The sequence below is a fragment of the Tenrec ecaudatus genome, chromosome 14 (assembly GCF_050624435.1).
Source record: "Tenrec ecaudatus isolate mTenEca1 chromosome 14, mTenEca1.hap1, whole genome shotgun sequence".
Lineage (NCBI taxonomy): Eukaryota > Metazoa > Chordata > Mammalia > Afrosoricida > Tenrecidae > Tenrec > Tenrec ecaudatus.
This window is the reverse complement of record NC_134543.1, coordinates 74,775,607-74,795,985: the sequence shown is the minus strand read 5'-3', so window position 1 is coordinate 74,795,985 and position 20,379 is coordinate 74,775,607. Positions and strand designations below refer to the sequence as shown.

The window sequence follows — 20,379 nt, the reverse complement described above, 5'->3', positions numbered from 1 at the left end:
TGAGCGGGAATGACTCAAGACTAGACAAACTGTGGGATGGCAACAAGGAAATCATACACGGCAAAAGGAAAAGATCATTAAAAAGAAAAGGACTACAATGGATGACAGATGAGTCTCTGAACTGTAATCTTCAGTGTAAACTGACGGTGGGGGGCGTGGTGGAGGGGTAAGAAGTAAAAGCTGAAAAGTTTTTAAAAGCGGGTTCAAGAAAAGAATGTATAGTTAACCCTTGAACAACACTGGTTGAACTGCAGGGAGTTCAGGTGCTTCTTTCATGGGGTAGCTCGGAGGATGAAACCACTGGACAGCATGAAAGAATGACTTGGAGTTGAACGAACATTGGGTTGTGGTCATGGTTGCAATATTCTGTAAAGTTTCTGAAAATCATTGAATTGCACACGAAAGATGGACGAACTTCAGGGTGTGCAACGTGTCAATGAAGCCTCTGTACACCCCTAGATTGTGGCATCTCTCATCATCTGAGGGCTGGCTGCTCAACTGTCCGGACGTTGTTTGTAACCTGCACTCCTCCCTTCTCTCCACCCCCCTCCTACATGAATTCAGGTGTGTTTCTTTCCCATTTCCACCTGTACCAAGTTGAGAGCCTGAAAGAAACAAAACAAAAAACCCACATCTGAGATTCCTCAAGATCACAACCAACACCAGACCCTGACTTTGAAACGGCAAACAGGCAGGCACAAGTCATGGGGGGGGGGGGGGAAGGGTGGCGGAGGCGCATAAAACGCAAATGTAACTGTGGCTTGGGGGTCGGGGTCACCCTAGCTCAGTCCTACTCATTAGCACCAACCGAGCTCATTTGGGAGAATCAGGCTCCAGCAGACACCAAGACCAGGGCCAGCGCCCTAAGACCCAAAGAAAAAGCAATCAGTTCACGGAGTTTGCAACAAAACACACACACACACCCACACACCCACACACACCCACACACCCACACACACCACACACACCACACACACCACACACACCACACACACCGAAAAGGCACGTGTTCACGAAATTAGGGTTGGCTTCACTGGTAGGGTTGGTTATTTCACAGGTAGGAACTGTATCAATGCCCTAAGTCGGGAAGTGTCCCGCTCTGAGCCGCGTGCAACGACCCGTTCACTTTCCTGGGGCCGCGTGAGGGAAAGCCCAGATGGACTTGCGGGGCCACAGCTCGGACTCTGGGGGGCTGTGCTCCGAGCGAGCGCATCACTCCCGGCTCGGGGTGGGTGCCGGCGGACGCCCAGCCTGCGCGCCCTGAGCCCCGAACCTAGGTCTCACCAGAGTGTCTTCCGCGTGTCCGCAGCAGTGCTCCCGCGCCGGTCCCGACGCCGGCCCGTCGGGCCTCCTGGACTCGCACCAGGACCTCCTCGCCGCCCTTGGGGACCGGCCCGCGCCGCGGGGGAGAGGCGCCTCCGTGCCGGGCCCCCCCTTCTCGCGCGTCCCAGGGCGGGGTGGGGGCCTCGGGACGAGCCCCCGCCCAGTGCTCATGCGCGGCGCAGCCTTTATAGCGGCCGCGGGCGCGCGCTCCGGGCACTCGGGCGGGCGCAGCCGGGCGGCTCCCAGCAGGTGCAGACCCCTGACGTCCAGGGCGCGCCAGCAGATTCCGGGCAGCTGTAGGTCCGTCCGCTCGGGCGCTTCCTTTGTCTCTCGCAGTTCCGCGCTCTGCCTTTAGATGGATCCCCCCAGCTCCTTCCCGCTTCCGAGGAGGGGCTGCACATCGACTCCGGGTACCCTCGCCCCCTCTTCTCAGACCGAGGAGGGCGCTGGACCCGGAGCGGCGCCCCGTTTGGCCTCCGGCCGCCTCCCCGGGGCGCCTGGTTTCCGAGGGGCGCAGGGCGGGCGCGGCTCGCGGGGTGCGTGGGGACCCTGGTCCGCCCGGAGCTGCGCTCGCATTCTCACTCTCTCCCAGGTCCAAGCAGTCTCGCGCCCGCCATGTCTGTGGCCTGGATCTCGGTCCTCTGCCTCGGTGGGTACGCGCCCCTCCGCCGCCTGGGCTGCGGCTCCCAGCGGGCGGGCGGGCGGGAGCGGGAGCAGCCTGGCGCTCTCTTCTCTCCGCAGGGGCCGGTCTGCTGCTGCCGGAGCCCGCGGGCAGCGAGGGGGGCGCCGGTGAGTTGGGTGCGCGGGGTGGCTCGGGTGCGGCGGGGGAAGGGGCTGAGGGGGCGCCGGTGGAAGCGAGCGCACATCGAGCCCTGGGACCGGAGGTGGACGGAGCGGTTGCCTGGCGCGCCTGCCGTCGCTGGGAGTGTTTTATTCGACCCTGGGGACCCGTTATACCCTGCCAGAGGACTCCGGGGTCGGGTGGGGCCGTTCCACCCAAGACCCTTCCCTCCCCTCACCCCCACCTCCACGCCCACCCCGGATCGAGGGGCTCCTCCGACGGCGCTTCCAGATCCCCGGCTCTTTGGCCACATTCGAGATGCGGTCGGGTGGGGAGAGGCTCCCGCACCCGGCTCATAACCTGCAGAGCCAGAAGCTAACTTCGCGGTCCCACCTTGGCTGACACCCTGGCCGTGTTTCTTGGAGAAGCCCTTTTAAGGGGGCCTTTGCGGCTAGGTTGCTGTGCGAGAAAGTCTGAGAACAGTTTGTTCCACGTGTAGGTCCCCGGCATGGGTGTGTGCTTAGGACTAGGTGTGCTTTCTATAAAATTCGAAAAGAAAACCTTTTCCTTTCTTTCTTTTAAATTAAATGATCATCTTATTGGGGGCTCTTGCAGCTGTTATAAAAATCCATACATCAATTGTATCAAGCATATTTGTACATATGTTGCCATCATTCATTTCTAGACGTTTACTTTCTATTGAGCCCTTCGTGTCAGCTTTTTTTCTCTCCCAACCCCTTGTGACCTCTTGATAAATGATAAGGTATTGTTTTCATACCTTACACCGACTGTTGCCTCTCTTCCCCCCACGGTTTCTGTTGTTCGTCCCAGGGGGCTGGGGGGGTGGTCGGGGGTGGTGAAATGTTGATCATTGCGATCGGTTTCCCCTTCCTCCCTTCCCCTGCCCACCTTCCCCAATCGATTGTCGTCTTGGGAGTAACAGTGAGAGGGGGTAAATATTCCCCACCCCAGGTAAATCCGCTGCTCCCGGAGACGGTGTTGGCAGTTTCTGGGGCAATCTTTGTGCTGCCCTCCATCCGCTACCCAGCCTACGTCCCCCCATGGGAGGAAGGATTAAGGCTGTTGGATAATGGTATGATTACCATAGCTACTGGTTTTGGCAAGAACCGAAACTTGCTGGAATGTTTCGGAGCTGGTCCTTGGCGCGGTGCCCGCGCTTCCTCCGTGTCCGGGTCAGGGATTGCAGCTCCACACAACGCGCCCCAAGGCGCTGCGCTCTTCCCGAGGTCCTCGTCCGGAGGTGCTGCTCAGATGGAATGCCGCCTCCAGGGAAGGAAATCAACGTGTTTCCAAAAAGCTAGGAGAGCCAAAATTCCCTTGTTTGGGAAACTGTTTACTAACATTCGTTCCAGTTGACTTTTCACTGTACATCGATGGACTGACATGTATTCATGTTGCCCAGGGCTGGTCTCTACCCCCCGACCCCCAAACCCAGCAGCATCTTGCTCAGTGAAACCTTTGATTCCTTCCTCCGTTGCCTGTGTGTAAAATGTGAGCATCTTAAAACTGACATCTGTGTTTCTGAACAGGTCTGGAGCAGTGTAGTGAGGTTTGACTAGGGGAAACGCTCCCGTTCTCTCTGTTCCCGTGGTGCAGGCTTACAGCAGGCTGTGTGACCGCCAGCAGATGAGCCCCAGGCTCTCATGCCCTCGTCTAGCACCTGAGTGCTTGAGCTAGATGGCATTGGGAGAATTTACATGCAATCCGGAGGCACTGCAGTTTGCTGGAGAGAGTAGGAGAAATGGTCCCCCAAAGCTAAGGCCGGCTTAGAGAGGTTTGGGTATGTGGCTCCTAAAAATGGTCCCCAAAGAGTCGCTCCAGACTGACATCTATCTGTACCGTGGACAACTGTACGCAGTGTCATCAGAGTTGAGTTTTCTGCATTTCTTGAACGATTATGTGATCACTGATGAATGCTACTTTCTAGTTCTGAGGTGAAATTCTCATCTAAGACATTGACAGAGTCTGCAAACTAGATGAAATGAGAGAACTAACTTTGGCTTCTTGCTATGAGCTCATATTCTTGGCTATAGAAGTGTAGAAATGAGGGAAGTAAAAGTTATATTGCATACCCTAGTTGCGCCCCCCCCCCCCCCCGCAAAAAAAAAAATTCCTCAGAATGCTTATCACATACTCTCTTCAGTCCCCGTAGCCATCACGTGCTTTACCCGCGGCCTGGACATCCGGAAAGACAAAGCAGATGTGCTGTGCCCAGGGAGCTGCCCTCTTGAGGAATTGTCCGTGTTTGGGAACATCGTGTATGCGACTCTATCGAGCATTTGTGGTGCTGCGCTACACAGGTAAGCCCAGGCCAGGATGGAGAAAGGTGAGTTTCCCCACTTTCGCTATCCCAGATACTAGCACAATTCTCCAAGGTTGGTACAGTGTCACCCCACTGTACAGATGAGGAAACAGAAGTCCAGGAGTTGTCAGATACCTTTTTCAAGGGTAGTTAGCAAAGTCATCCTCATCATCGTCCGCCCCCTCCCCCGCTGGCTCTGAGAGCCTACGTGTGCCTCCATCACCATTTTGCAGTGCCACTATCGAATGGCCAGGGTGGCATTTTAATTTTAATGAAGTCCAAAAGCATGCAGTTAAAGCCGCCAGCTTAGAAAACCAGGGACATTGTTCAGAGCTCTGTCAGTAACCCTGAATCTGAGTTGTCCACCATAGGGTCATTAATTGTATACCAGACTGTTCTTGTCAACACTTACCAGGTTTGACAGTGCAAAACCGATTCCCTGGACAGTTAGTTTGGCCCCACTGTAGGCAGGTTTTTGTTGTTGTTGTTTTTTCAGTAGGCAGGTTTTTAAGAGGCTGGCATCCTTAGCCGGCTTCCCTGCTGAACCATTTTCTTGATCAATCAGACCAGTCAATGCATCCTAGCACAAAACGCCGGCTGGGCACCCCTGGAGAGTGGGGAGAGAGTCTCTGCCATTACTCTTGTTGCAGGGGGGTCATCAGCAGCTCGGGGGGACCGGTGAGGGTGTACAGCTTACCAGGCCGAGAAAACTACTCCGCAGTAGCTGGCAACGGCATCCAGTCCCAATCGCTTTCCAGATGGTCTGCTTCCTTCACAGTGACTAGTAGGTACCACTACTTTGTTCTCAGTTTTGTGTAAATTTCCACCCCCACCCCACCCCACCCTCACCCCAAATAAATGTTTTCTGCCTATCTTAACCCCACCGCCTTGCTCTGATGGCAAAACCTGTGGCCTGAAGAGGTCAACTTTGAGTTGAGAGTCAAGTGCCCACTGGAGCCAACTTTGGGAGAAGGCTGATCTTACCATCAGAACATGGGGATAGAAATGTGAAACTTGTCTGCACTGACACTGCACCCAGTGCAGGCAGCCCCCGGGTTACGAACAAGTTCGGGCCCTGAGTCTGTCTCTAAATCTAATTTATATGTACGTTGGAACAGTTAGATGTGGTTCATATCTAATTTACTCAAATGTACCTTTCTGTACATAAAACATTTGGAAGAAACATTTGTTCTCGTTTTGTTTTTTGTTCATTTGTTTGTTTTATAAATCACTTTAATGGGGGCTTTTTTCCTTTTCTTTTTTTTACATTTTATTAGGGGCTCATACAACTCTTATCACAATCCACACATATACATACATTAATTGTATAAAGCACATCCATACATTCTTTGCCCTAATCACTCTCAAAGCATTTGCTCTCCACTTAAGCCCTCTGCATCAGGTCCTCTTTTTTTTTCCCCCTCCTTCCCCGATCCCCGCTCCCTCATGAGCCCTTGATAATCCACAGATTGTTATTTTGTCATATCTTGCCCTGTCTGGATTAATGGGGGCTCTTAAAGCTCTTTTTTATTTCATTTTTTTCTCTTACAGCTCTTATAACAATCTATACATCAATTGTATCAAGCTCATTTGTACATCTGTTGCCATCATCATTTTCAAAATATTTTCTTTCTTGAGCCCTTGGTATCAGTTCCTCTTCTTATCCCTCCCTCCCCACCTTTGTGAACCCTTGATAAATTATAAATTATTATTATTTTTATATCTTACCCCATCCGCTGTCTCCCTTCACCCACGTTTCTATTGTTCGTCCCCCTCAGGGTGTGTGTGCATGTATGTAAAAGAAAAATTTCTAGATATACTAAAACATATTTAACATAGTACCATGTATACAAATAATAATAATGTTTTGACACATGTAAAAAAGGAGCACTGGATTGTTATTTTGAGTTGATAATGTAATAGGCTTTAAGGCAGCGGTTCTCAACCTGTGGGTCACGAGCCCTTTGGAAGTCGAACAACCCTTCACAAGGGTCGCCTGATTCATAACGGTAGCAAAATTACATTTATGAAGTAGCAACGAAAATAATGTTATGGTTTGGGGGTCACCACAACATGAGGAACTGTATTAAAGAGTCACAGCATCAAAAAAAAAATTAAAAAAGAAAAAAAAATTTTTTTAAACAAAATAAAAAAATTTTTTTTAAAAAGAGTCACAGCATTAGGAAGATTGAGAACCACTGCTTTAAGGGGTTAGTTCAGAACTTCAAATTGTACATAAGCCAGGTGCTCAGAACCTGGAGATTGTATCATGCAAGCAGAAAACTGGTAAATTCTCATTTGATGATCCTCACTGTGTGTTTGGCTGAGCATTGGCATGCTGGCCCCAGAGTCTGCAGCTGAAACGCCCCCAGCTGAGCTGTGAGAGAGAGACTACCTGGTCCTGCACAGGTGCACAGGTTCAGAAACCCGAGGGAACCGTTCTCTGCTCTCCTATAGTTGCTACAAGTTGGAATAGGCTCGGTGGCAGTGTGATTGATTGATTAATGTTTATAAAAATAGCCTCTGAAACTAGCATGCAGCAACAGGTTTTACTCCTGCAGTTACGAACACCCTGTGACATTCAACATCCTCCACTCATGACCGTCAAGTCTACCTTATGGTGACCCCAGAGGACAGAGCAGAACTTCGGCAGGGTCTCCAAGACTGACATTGTCAGGGGGCAGACTGCCACGTCTGTCTGCCACACAGTGGCTGGTGGGTTGGAACTGCCCACCTTTCGGTTAGCAGTCAGGCACTTATCCAGGACTCCTCCATCGGCCTATGGAACCATAACTACACCAAGAAAGCTCAGATCCTGGAGAACCAGGGGGAATTAAGCATCTCTTTGTTTTAACAGAAGGCAAAAGCAGCTCCCAAGAAGCCACAGGACGAGCAGTATCCACAGCACGTCCACCAACAGGTATGGAATATGGAGCCTGTCTCCTAGTTATCTGCCACAGCCTGGGGAAAAAGAAATGAAAAACGGATCTGATAGAGCAAGCAAGTCACCTTAAATTTACTGATATAGGGAAATGTATGATGTTTTATTTAGATGTCCGTAGTCTATTTTAAATTATAGGCTCTGCTAACAATCTTTCTCCAGGTTCAGTGTGTTTATTTTGTTGTTGTTTATTTCTAAAAGAATCCACTTGGTGCTCTGAAACCAACATCAGGCAGGTTTACTCCTGCAATCACCAAACTCCTTGTGACCTTCAGCTTCCTGCATCTGTGACTGTGTTGATATACCACACTTAGGAACTGATCCAAGTCCCGTGGATATGCTTCCTTTGATCCCCTGGATTAGTGCTCTGTCGCGTGAATAAAAAGAGTTGCTGTAATCCAACTTTATTAGCCAGGGACCCCTATTCTAAGACTACTGGTTCAAGTCACAGGAACGAAGAGCATTAGGCTCTCGCTGTTTTCTTTCCATGTCTGCCCCATCACAGGTTGGCGCTTGCAGAGTCCTGGGCTGCAGGCATAGCCAAAGTGTGGAGCTCCAGGAGCCTCGCTGGTGTGAACGTGTTAACCTTGTTGAGCCATTGTTATCCCCATCCAGGAAAGGGTGAAGGAATTTTAAGAAGTCTTTTCAACAAAGACAACAAAGGCTTTTTATGGGCTATTCCCATGAGGGGTTCTTGTGGAAGAGGAAACCCCTTGGCTAATGCCACTCGGTGCTTCCTTTGTTGCAGGTAAAAGACAAAAGAAAACACCTGAGAAGAAAGCCGGCAATAAAGGTGAGAGTCCAGATCATCGGTTTGGGAAAAGGCTCGCTCTTTCAGTAAGACCGATCACAGAAAATTCTTGTTTGAATGTCCGCAGACTGCAAAGCAGACATTGCTTTCCTGATTGATGGAAGCTTCAATATTGGGCAGCGCCGATTTAATTTACAGAAGAACTTTGTTGGAAAAGTGGCTCTAATGCTGGGAATTGGAACAGAAGGACCACATGTGGGCCTTGTTCAAGCCAGGTACCGATCTTGCTTGTTAAGATGGGGGCAAGTTGTTGTCTTGAGGGATGGCAATTGATGGCTCCTCCCTCCTGGGTGCATTCACAGCAGTTCCATATCCAGCTCCATTGAGTTGGGAGTGACCCTTTGTAACTTTATCGAGGGTTTGGGGGCTGTAAATCTCTACAGGAGCAGAGTCTCCTTTTTCTCCCTTTCAGTTCAATATAAACATGTGAACAATCCAGATTACCAAACTAGAAGGTCGGGTTTTAAGACTTCCTGAAAGACAAGGCAGCTGTGCGGGCCTCCTCTTTTGAATGAAGGGATTTAGAGGACTGGATGTGATCTGTTTGAGGACCAGATTAAAAGGTCCTGTTGCTCACACAAGTTGCCTTGGCATGAATTCTCTGCTCACTTCCCAATTTCTCTCTTCTGAAAAGAGCACTGATATGTCAGTTTCCCCTCCCAATTCCAATTTTTAAAAGTTAATTCCATATTAATTTGTTTAGCGACCTGAAGCCTGACCTTTTAATATTAATTTTTAAAGTTTTTGATGTTTTTAGAAATTTAAATAGGCTTAAAGAAGAAAAGAAAACTCAAACTAATAATAGTTTAAACCACCAAGAAAGAAAAAATTTGCATCACAATCTTAAGAGATAAGGAAATGTTTTCTTTCCTTCCAACATTTTAAGAACATATTAGATGGCAGATATATACGTCTTTTCCAAATGCTCAGACTTCAATCATGTATCCTGTTTTTCCTTCCCTGGGGACATGAAATATTATCTCATATCAAACATGACCTTCAAAAACATGTTTCATAATAATCCATTTCATGGTAGTTTAACCATTCAATTGTTTGTTAGCTTGGTTTTTTTTTCACTATCACTAACAACACTGTTAAATATCCTTATGTCAGGTTTGTACATATCATTGATGATTTAATTTGACTAGATTCCTAGAAGTGAGATCAGTGGGTCAAAAGGTTCTGGCATTTTAAAGGTTTCTGAAAGTTAGGCAAATTTAGGTTACCATCAGCAATATATAAATGTCACCAATATTATCCTAAATAATGTATAGATTTCCTTATTCTTATGTTTTAGAATTGGTTTAGTCCAGATTCACTTTTTAAAAAAAATTTCTTTTTTGTAAGGAAAGCCTTTTTTCCCCCCATTTGTAACAATTTATCCTCTTTTTTTTCTAACAGATGTGCTACTTATTCTGATTTGTGATATCACTTTTATATACAAGTTTAGACAAGTCTGTTTCTTTAATGGATATGCTAGTTTTTAGTATCTTTGATTATTATAGCTTTATTCTGCAGTTTAACATTCAATAGGGAAAATTCCCCTGAATTATTATTATTCTAACATTTTTCTTGGCTAATTTTTTTATTTTTCAGTATTTGTGAATTGAATGGAGGTGTAACAGAGTAGATCCATTCATTTCAAACATATTTTATTTCATGTCATTGATGGCAATCTCACAATGTATAACGACCAAATGATCCACTTCCTCTCTGTGCTTCATGTTTCCATTTGTCCTCTGTTCCCAACTTCCTGAACTTTGTCCTTGGGGAAATATTGTCCTTTTGCTCTTAAAGGGTTGATCATAGTAGGGAGTGAACACCTCCCTAGAGTGATTCCCGGGGAGTAACGAATGAGTTCAGGTCCAGAGAAGGGTGGTCTTAGTCTCCAGGGTTTCACTGGCCTCCATCTGAGACAGGATGACTGGCCTTTGAAAAATGATTCAGAATGTGGCCTCACCATCCCGCCCACTCGATCAAGGACTCTCATGTGAGCCCTTTCAGAGCAGTTACTTGGTAGTGGAGGCAGGCACCGTCTAGGTCTTTGATTTCAAAGTTGCAGAGGCTGATCTTGGTTCATTAGCTCACTGGGCTAATTGTTTCCATGCACCTTTGATATTCTGCATCCTTCTTTTGCTTCACACAGGGAGGGAATAGTACACTTCGAAGGTGTACTAAAACCCCACGTCTGCTTAGCAAAGTGCATGTGGCGCGTTGTCTTTTGGATTATGTATTCCATACCCATTGACTTTGCTGTCGCCCAAGACCGTGGTCCCTGAGCCTCCAGGCCCAGCAACTCAATTCCCTCAAGCTGTTTCCGAATTTTCATAACGCTGTCCCCTCTATGCTCTACCACATTTGTGGATATTTTTACAGTATAGGTGAATACATGTATAGAAATATCCTCTGGCAAACTTATATAGTTGTGGGTACAGTCCCACTGTCCCTCCCACACGCAGTCAGCCTGTAGGTCTATCCATGAGACCACCCTTAGATCTCCAGTAGTGCAGTATTGAACATATAGCAGGGTTCTTCTCTGTTGCCTTTAAAATCATTCTTTTTCAAACGAAAGCTATATACCTTTGTAGATGGATACTCTTTCTAAGCTTTGTATTAAGTCCTTTTGTTTGAGGAGGAATTGTTGTGTCCAGTGAGTCACTTCCAGCTCATTGTGGCCCTAGAGGACAGAGAACTATGCAAGAGAATTTTCTAGGCTGACGTCTTTTTCTTTTACATCATTTTCCTGGGCTCTGATCACCATCCATCCATCCACGTGTCAAGCACATTTGTTCATTTCTTTAGGCTGATATCTAAACGGGGCAAATAGATTGTTCTCCTGAGGAGCACCTGGTGGGTTTGAACTCCCAACCTTTCGGTTCACAGCTGAGTGCTTCCCCACATGCCACGAGGTCTCCTTAGGACAGTGGTTTTCAACTTTCCTAATGCTGTGACCCTTTAATTCTTCATGTTGTGGTGACCCCCAACCATAAAATTAATATCGTTTCTACTTCATAACTGTAATTTTGCTGTGAAAGGGTCGTTCCACCCCCAAAGGAGTCGTGACCCACAGGTTGAGAACCCCACTCCCGTAGGCAGAGTAGTAGAATAGATGAACTGTTTGGAGGATTTTCTTTAAGCAAAATAACAGGCTTTATGAAGGTTTCTGCAAAACAGTGACTAATCTCATAAACTGTAAGTTGGGTAGTTGAAAAGTGAAGATTCTCAACTCATGAAACCTGATTTTGTGGCCTAACGTTCCACTAGGCATGCAGAAATCTGACAGAATAAACAACCCATGCAGCACCCGATCCTCACGAACCTTCCCTTAATAAGATGTCAAGATTTAAAATTTTTATATGTATGAAATACTAAGCTAAAAAACAAAACACAACAATTTTTTCCTTAATAGGTTTTACTCAGCATGGTCTCTAAAGAACACAAATTAATTTATAAAAGCGAGGTAAATTGTAATATTAAATATGGAAAATCAAGTCCCAAATGGCTTATACATCATTTTAGTATCAGCATGTGCCAGTGTCACAAAACACCTCAGCTCTCAAATACAGTTCTGTATCATATATACTGCACTGTCGTACTTTTTGTCCTTTTAAAATGCTGGCCCTCGTGTCATTGAAATTTCATCATCTGATCAGAGACAAGAGTTAATACATCTAGGCTGGTGAGTGCTTCTGAGTCTTCCATCCAAGCAGAATTCTTACAGCTTAGTCGGCCTCTGAGAGTAGCAGGTGCTCAATTCTGTAGCCTCCCGTTAGGCAACCCTCCTTTTCACTGATCCATGTAATCTAGCCATGTACTTTGGAGTCAGGCAGACTTAACATTTAAAATGTGGCTATGTTTTGGCGGGTAAATTGTCTTATCTAAATGTTGAGATTCTCAGTTCATTTACTTATACAATTCCTACCTTGTGGCTCTACTCTGCACACATGAAATGAACCCAGAATTGGAGCAGACACAACAGTTAGGGTGACCTGAGATTATGCATTTTCTCAGAATACATTAAGCCCCCTGTCTAGCAAGTGGCCTTGTTATATGGATTTCTGGAATATGCCCAACAACCCAAATGGGGATGCAGTATCTTAACTGATTTTATGAGATTAAGAAACCTTGGGTGTTGTCTGACTTAAAGATATATTTTAAAAGGTATGTGATGCTGCCTGCTTTGCCCTCTGAGTATTCCCTGATTAATATTTCCTTATCTTTCCACTAGTGAACATCCAAAAATAGAATTTTACTTGAAAAACTTTACATCAGCCAAAGATGTTTTGTTTGCCACAAAGGAAGTAGGTTTTAGAGGCGGTAATTCCAACACAGGTATGTAGATGTAAGCACTTGGGGTGTAATATAGAAGATGGGCTATCAGCGACGAGACATGTAAAGCAGTATGACATGATTTTATGTAAACAGGTTTTCATAAAATGTCATTTTAGAAAAGTATCCTTTTACAATGTTAACAGAAGCTAAGATCAATAGATGTATTTGAAGAATACAGATATGGTGGGGGTGGCCTAGAGCAGTGCTGACCCTCTTGTCTGGAGCGATCTTGTCCTGAGTCCTTAGAGGTACTTCCTAGTCCATCCCCAAGAGCATCAGCTAGAGAGCATGTGTACAGAAGTCAGTTTTGTGTTTTTGACTTTTGATTGACGTGAGAAAAAGGAATTGTAAAGTTTCTGGGAGCAGGGAGGGGGGGAAGTAATGTGGATTGTAGACAAAAAGTAGCCTGACGATTAAATTTTCTTGTCTGATGCATCCATTTATTATAGAGCCAATTCTCTACAAGTCAGATCTTTAGATCGGTTGCATCAAGTTGCTTCAGGGAAGTAGAAGTACCATTTCATCAGTAGCAAGTGTTGCTCCCGTTGCTTTTTTGTTTGTTTGAATCTAGGGAAAGCTTTAAAGCATACAGCCCAGAAATTCTTCACAGCAGACACTGGAGTGAGAAAAGGGATCCCCAAAGTGGTGGTGGTGTTTATTGATGGCTGGCCTTCTGATGACATTGAGGAAGCAGGCATTGTGGCCAGAGAGTTTGGCGTTAATGTATTTATAGTTTCTGTAGCCAAGCCTATCCCTGAAGAACTGGGCATGGTTCAGGATGTTGCATTTGTTGACAAGGTAAGGTAGTACAAAGGAGGTAGGGGCTATGGGGTTATGGCACGGACTCAATTCTACACCTTTGAGTGCTTGCTGGCCTGTATCTGGATTAACTGAATAGTCAAGACTGAATGCTCTGTTTTAAAAGTAACTTCTCTTTTTGGATATTCTGTGTGTTCTCGCCCACTAGGCTGTCTGTCGGAACAATGGCTTCTTCTCTTACCATATGCCCAACTGGTTTGGAACCACCAAATATGTGAAGCCTCTAGTACAGAAGCTGTGCAGTCATGAGCAAATGATGTGCAGCAAGACCTGTTATAACTCCGTGAACATTGCCTTCCTAATTGATGGCTCCAGCAGTGTTGGAGACAGCAATTTCCGTCTCATGCTTGAGTTTGTTTCCAACATAGCCAAAACTTTTGAGATCTCTGATATTGGTGCCAAAATAGCTGCTGTACAGTTCACCTACGATCAGCGCCCAGAGTTCAGTTTCACTGACTACAGCACCAAAGAGAATGTTCTAGCTGTTCTCAGAAACATCCGCTATATGAGTGGTGGAACAGCTACTGGTGATGCCATTTCCTTCACGGTCAGAAATATTTTTGGGCCCATGAGGGAGAGCCCCAACAAGAACTTCCTAGTAATCGTCACAGATGGGCAGTCCTATGACGATGTCCGCGGCCCCGCTGCTGCTGCACATGACGCAGGTAAGTCCTTTGCAAGGAAATGGAGTTGAGGAGGAATCCGGGGGACTAAGAAAGAACTTAAAACATGTACTTTACTGAAATATACAATGTGACAGGCACTGTTCTAAGGGCTTTAACCAGTATGAACTCATTGTCATAGCAACCTTACTAACCTCCATTGCAGATAACAAAGAAATGGTAGCAATTTCTCTAAAATCATACAACTAGCGAGAGTTGAGGTCAGCCGGGGCAAGGGGGATGCTCTTAGACTTCATTCCTGGGAGAACTGCTATGAAAGCCAACCACATATGAAGTTGCCGTTCCAAGTACCCATGTTTGGTCCAAACCCGGAACACGCCGAAGTGTCTATAGAACACACATGAAGACCAGAGTGGGAGGGCTAGCTATCACTCGTTTGCAGACTAGTCCATTTCTGCCAATTCAGCCATCTTGGAAAATGTAAACGGCATTTACTTGACATTCTACGGCATCTTTATTGTATACCCAACTCCAATAGAGTAATTGAATTAATGATAATTGGCAGTCTTGTCTTGTACGTCTCAGATCAGATGTTTTTCATTTCATTTTTGAGCCCCTTAACCTGGTAGGTGGTGGTGGGCCTCTGGGCAGATGGGAGACGGGTAGTGGTGTAAGCGATACATGCTCAATCACAGCAAGAAACTTGCAATCCAGTCATTGTTTAGAGTGTGTGCTAGCGGGAATGGTGTTGAATTTTTATCCAATATTTTTAATCAACATGATCCTGATTTTTATGTTGAATTCAGATGGCAGGCTTCCAGTTTTCACAAAAATGAGTTTTTGACAGTCACTGTGATGAGTAGCTTCACCAACTTAGTGTGGGGTTTCTTCAGACATTAGTAAGCAGTCTCTCTGCAACTATGTACGAATGTTTAGAAAACAATTTTATGTGTGAACTGGGACATTTCGATTCACTTTACAATGTTTCCATTGTAGGCATCACCATTTTCTCGGTTGGCGTGGCTTGGGCACCTTTGGATGACCTCAAAGATATGGCCTCGAAACCAAAGGAATCTCATGCTTTCTTCACCAGAGAGTTCACAGGACTCGAACCAATCGTTTCTGATGTCATTCGAGGCATTTGTAGAGATTTCTTAGAATCTCAGCAATAAGGGGAATGACTATTGTGAAAACTGAAAAAGTAGCAAAGGGCTCTAATGCTTAGGTTGCAGTCTTACTTCTGAAAGTGCATAGCCTATTAGGGTCAGACAAAAACCATTAAGAGCTGTTAAAGCAAGTAAGCATCACTAAAAGCTACTACATTCCGATTACTATAGACTTCACTGAAAACACTGCTGAGGCTTTAATTATAACCCTTAGAAACTCAGAAAGAGGGAGTGCCCCAGATGTCAATCTATTTTAACATGCTTACTAAATGTATAGCTCAATAAGGGAACCTGATGCTGGACCGAATGAATTCTAATTATTCTGTATTAAAAAAGAAAAAACTCCAATAGAAATAGGTCCTTAAAACAAACATCCCAAATAGATGTTTTCTTAAAATCAATGAACAGTAAGTTACAAATTCAAGAATTTACAACTAAGAAGTTAAATTTTCGATATGGAAGGGAATGGTGTTTCAAGCTGCTTTGTAGTGTATTTTCACAATAATTTATGATGGAAAGTATCATATTGAACATGATGGCAGGATTGCCTGGTATTTTTCTATTTATATCCTTAATTTTATATGTGTGTAGATATATTTAGCTTCTATTCTAGGAGTCATCCATGTACTGAAAAAAAGGTTAAGTTGGTAAAGCTTTTACTTATCACATGTATTTTAAACATTTAACTTTAAAGAAAAATCAAGCAGCTTTTAAACAATTGTAGTCCGAATATTTGAATAAAAACTAGTAACGTAATGTATGCTGCCTTTTATTATTGCATTTCTTCCCATCTAAGAGGGTTTTACCACATAATCACAAATTCATGTGGAAAGATTCAATCTGGTTTCTTAAAATCATGTTAACGCCAAGAATTTTCTTTTCACTATTTGTTGAACGTCTACTATGTATTAGGAATTATATACAATCAATACCACTAGGTTAACATATGAGAGTGTGAAGACATGCTTCTGTGTATTCAACAATAACATTTTGGGCTGGATACTGTTTATGCTTATGAAATTGATTCCTAGACAGACTAGGTTTCCTAGGACCGGATCTGCCATCACCCCCATCAAACTGGAGAGGCTGACAACTAAATGTTTGGCCCAAGATGTGTTAAGGGTGGAATACAAGGGGTCTACAAAAAGGTCATGGACAATGTGAACTAAATAGTAATGGAACTTTCCCACAACTTTTTGAAGTCCCCAAGGATGTGTACTCTGGGTCTAACAATAGGAAGGCTACACAAAGGGAATGATAGGACTCAAGAAAAGGGAAACGGAATTTGCCCCCAAAACTACATAAAAATTTGGGAAGACAGTTTTCCTGACACAGGAGGGTAGAGGGAAGCCTGTAAACACAATGTAAACAAATGGGTTTAACGTGACAACCCCTATTAGACCACCAGTTCTTGGCTGGAAATAGCCCTTAAAAAATGTATCAATGAACACAACAGCTTCAGCTCTTCAAAACACGTTTTCCTTAATTTTAATGGCTAAAGCTTTAAGGTACTTGAGGTAGCCTGGACAAATGTATTAAGCAGTAAAAACACTTTAGAATTTACTATTTTTATATACTGAAAGGGGGTCAGAAAAATGTTTTAATAGATTACAATCCAATTTTAATTACAGAGTAAAAAGCCCCATCTTTCTCTCAAGATGCAAGTGGTGGTCTTGAACTGCCAACCTTGCAGTTACCAGCCCAACTCCAACCCACTATATCCATATGCATTTTAATACATTCCAAAAGAGGTGACTGTTTAGGCTTTACCAGGTAATCCTCCCTAGAGAAGCAACATCAGAAACCTTGGTGTCTCGTGTGTTTCAGCATGATAGAGGGTCATGTGACCAAAAGCAGCTCCAGGAAACATTTGAGAACTTGCCTCTGGGTGATGGGAGGATTGTATGGACACAGTCTGCAGGACTGTTCACTGTCTGGGCAGGAGATTCCACTTTGCCCTTTCCCCGACTGCCAGCCCCAGCAGACAGGTACGTCCCAAAGTGCGAGAGGAATTCCTTCCCACCACGTCGGCCATGCCTCTCAAACAAATGCCCTCCACGTTTGTTATGGTTTCCATTCATGCAAGTGGTGGTATCAAACCCACTTCCTGGAACTGTAAAAGTGCTGCCAGAATAAATGGTCTAAGAAAAAAAAATTTTTTAAATGATAATCCTATTTGCATTGGACTCTTGAATAAATTAAAAGGTTTGGTATAATTCCTGATGAGGTGTGTGGTTATTTTTCATGTCTCAGTTTGTGAATTGTTATTGTGGTTTCCCATTTAATTGTTAACTGGGGAGAAATTTAAAAAAATCAAAATAGGTCAATAAAAATACAAAGAAATGGTTACAAAGAAATGGTTAAGCCAAAACACCCCAGGAAATCCTAAATTCAAATACTCTTTGTTTATAATTTTCAACATGGTACATGATTAGTCTTTGATCTTCTTTGTGCTGGTCTTAAATCAGTGACATGACAAACGCATTAAAGAGGCACAATCTGATTACATGCTGAAAAATGGTCAGTGTTATCAAGGGTTGTATATAAAAAGAGTAACGTTTATCACTGTATATGGCAGTATTTAAATCGACAAGTGAATCTATATATTTCCAAAAGGTCAAATGTGAAGGCAAACAAAATGAAAAGACATTCTTTTTCCATCCCTCGGTCTTTTTTTTTACATAATTTAATACTGTGGAGAAAATTATAACCAAATTAGAGAGAAAATAAACGTACTAATTTTTATCCATATTCATTGCAATACATTTCAGGTAAAAAATAATGCACTGGTTTGGAAAAGCCATTTTTTAAAGTGCCCCTTAATTTTGTTCTCTAGTTGAATCCTCCGTTTCGAAAACAAAAAATTGGTTTCCCTTAAAAATTTTGCCAATTATATTTTCTCTTGTTGGCTTCTAATTCCACTTGTAATTCCCACTAAAATCTTCAGGACATTATTACTTTGTTAAAGGAAAACGTTTGAAGATATTAATTCTTAATGTTATTTTTCAGGATAACTGAATGAAAAAGTTTTTTTTACTATACAGGTGTGCGCGCTTAAAAACAGGCTTAATGGCCTGAGAGGAAAGACAACTCTGCTAACTGAAATTTAGATATTTTAAAAAATCATTTTATTAGGGGCTCATACAACTCTTCACACCATACATACATCAATTGTGTACAGCACATTTGTACATTCACTGCCCTCATCATTCTCAAAACATCTGCTCTCCACTCAAGCCCCTTGCATCAGCTCATTTTTCCCCTCCCACCCTGTTCCCCTCTCACTCATAAACTCTTGATAATTTACAAACTATTTTGTCATATCTTGCACTGTCTGATGTCTACCTTCACCTACTTTTCTGTTGTCTGTCCCCGAGGGAGGAGGTTATATGTAGATCCCTATAACCGGTTCCCCCCTTTCCAACCCACCCTTCCTTCCACCCTCCCAGTATCATCACTCTCAGCACTGGTCCTGAAGGGATCATCCGCCCTGGATTCCCTGTGCTTCCAGTTCCTACCTGTACCAGTGCCCATCCTCCAGTCTAGCCAGATTTGTAAGATAGAATTGGATCATGATAGTGGAGGAGGAGGAAGCATTTAGGAACTAGAGGAAAGTTTGTTTCATTGTTGCTACATCACACCCTGACTGGCTCATCTCCTCCGAGACCCTTCTGTAAGGGGATGTCCAGTGGCCTACCAATGGGCTTTTGGTCTCCACTCTGCACTCCCACCCTCATTCACAATGATATGATTTTTTTGTTCTGATAATGCCTGGTACCTGATCCTTTCGACACCTCGTGATCTCACAGACTGGTGTGCTTCTTCTATGTGGGCTTTGTTGCTTCTGAGCTAGATGGCCGCTTGTTTACCTTCAGGCTTTTAAGACCCTAGAAGCCTTATCTTTTGATGGCCGGGCACCATCAGCTTTCTTCACAATATTTGCTTATGCACTCTAAAATTTAGATTTAATAAGGCAATATGACATCTAAGCAAATGGCTGAACTGCAGTGGCTTCAATTGCTTACCTTATTTTAATATAAAATTAAAAATCCCAAATAGGGTGATATATATATATGGAAAGGCATTCTTAATACTAGTGTTATCCTGCTTTAATCTTATTAGAATATCATTAAGCAACAAGATTTAAAAGAAGAGCATAAAAATGAAGGAATAAGAAATCATCTCCATTTCTTAGTTTGGAAATGGAGTGTAAAGTATTGCACTTTATTATTTAACACAAAATAATATAGCCAACAGTAACATACAGGTACACAATTTATTATTTATTATATGCATTTTATATACATTATTTTTCAACAGCTGTAGGTTTGCTATGTGGTACAATCTTAAAAATTTATTGATTCATAGTTTGTAAAACAAAAACCTTACAAAACGCATCAAAACTCGCAAACTGATCAGAAAAGTTTTTGGAAGACTAGAAAAAATACTGTATTGTCTTAATCATGCATTACACAAACAAAATCCTTAGTTACACCATAAAATTAAGCACATCTGAAAAAATAAAAACAGGGATGACTAGTCCAAACACAGCAGATTTCTGTCTCTTGATTCAACGATTTTTGTATCACATTTGTAATGCAAATAAAATTTTTACTCCGAATACTTTTAAACAAGATAGTTTGTTTGGAATCATGGTAAATCAAGATATTTCTCTGGGGGTCACCACCGTGGTTTACAACTTAAACTATAAAATATTCCATTTTTAGTCTATTTTAGACTATTCAGAGTCCCAAAGTAGATATACAGGGCCCTTTAGCACATTAATAAAAGGATATAAGGACCAACAAAAAGTGAAATAAATAATAGGCCATTAGCAAGATGGATAATCCTTGATAAATAAACTTGTAAATACAGTAAGATGTACAAAATATCACATAGTGATAGGATGCCAAGATTAGTTTGCTTCTTTTCTTTAAGAGTTCATCTGGAGTACTACACCCCACTGTTTCGTTTTAATACACTTGAATAGTCCTTGGTTTATGAAGACAGTTATGTGGTGATGAAGGTTAGCATCTTTATGGAAGGACTTAGTTGAGCTGTATTAGGTGAAAGAAGGAAAGTGTGTGGTTACACGGCAGCGGGTCAGTGAGATCTCTGTGTTTCAGGGTTGTATAATGCAGAAAAACTTCATACAATCTGAAGCACTGTTGTGACAGGCTAAATATATAAAAAGACTTATAAAAACTAGAATTTTATCCAAACATTTTGTGCAACTAATGCTAAAATATTTTAAGTTAAA

General features: G+C 43.6%; 1 protein-coding gene across 1 annotated transcript; it reads left to right on the top strand.

The window, feature by feature from the left end:
* The first annotated feature begins 1,938 nt into the window (after positions 1–1,938).
* COCH (cochlin) lies at positions 1,939–15,125 on the top strand. Its single transcript, XM_075531628.1, has 11 exons — positions 1,939–1,972; positions 2,065–2,112; positions 4,269–4,425; positions 5,078–5,211; positions 7,285–7,347; positions 8,117–8,161; positions 8,247–8,394; positions 12,408–12,511; positions 13,083–13,309; positions 13,479–13,995; positions 14,950–15,125. Exons 1-11 carry the CDS (start codon positions 1,939–1,941, stop codon positions 15,123–15,125), a joined length of 1,653 nt encoding a protein of 550 aa, XP_075387743.1.
* Positions 15,126–20,379: the final 5,254 nt, after the last annotated feature.

Bases quoted from the DNA above. Each gene is read 5' to 3' on its own strand.
- COCH (XM_075531628.1), top strand. From the start codon at position 1,939: ATGTCTGTGGCCTGGATCTCGGTCCTCTGCCTCG. The intron at 8,395-12,407 runs GTACCGATCTTG...TCTTTCCACTAG, and splicing joins GTGGGCCTTGTTCAAGCCAG to TGAACATCCAAAAATAGAAT. The intron at 13,996-14,949 runs GTAAGTCCTTTG...TTTCCATTGTAG, and splicing joins TGCTGCTGCACATGACGCAG to GCATCACCATTTTCTCGGTT.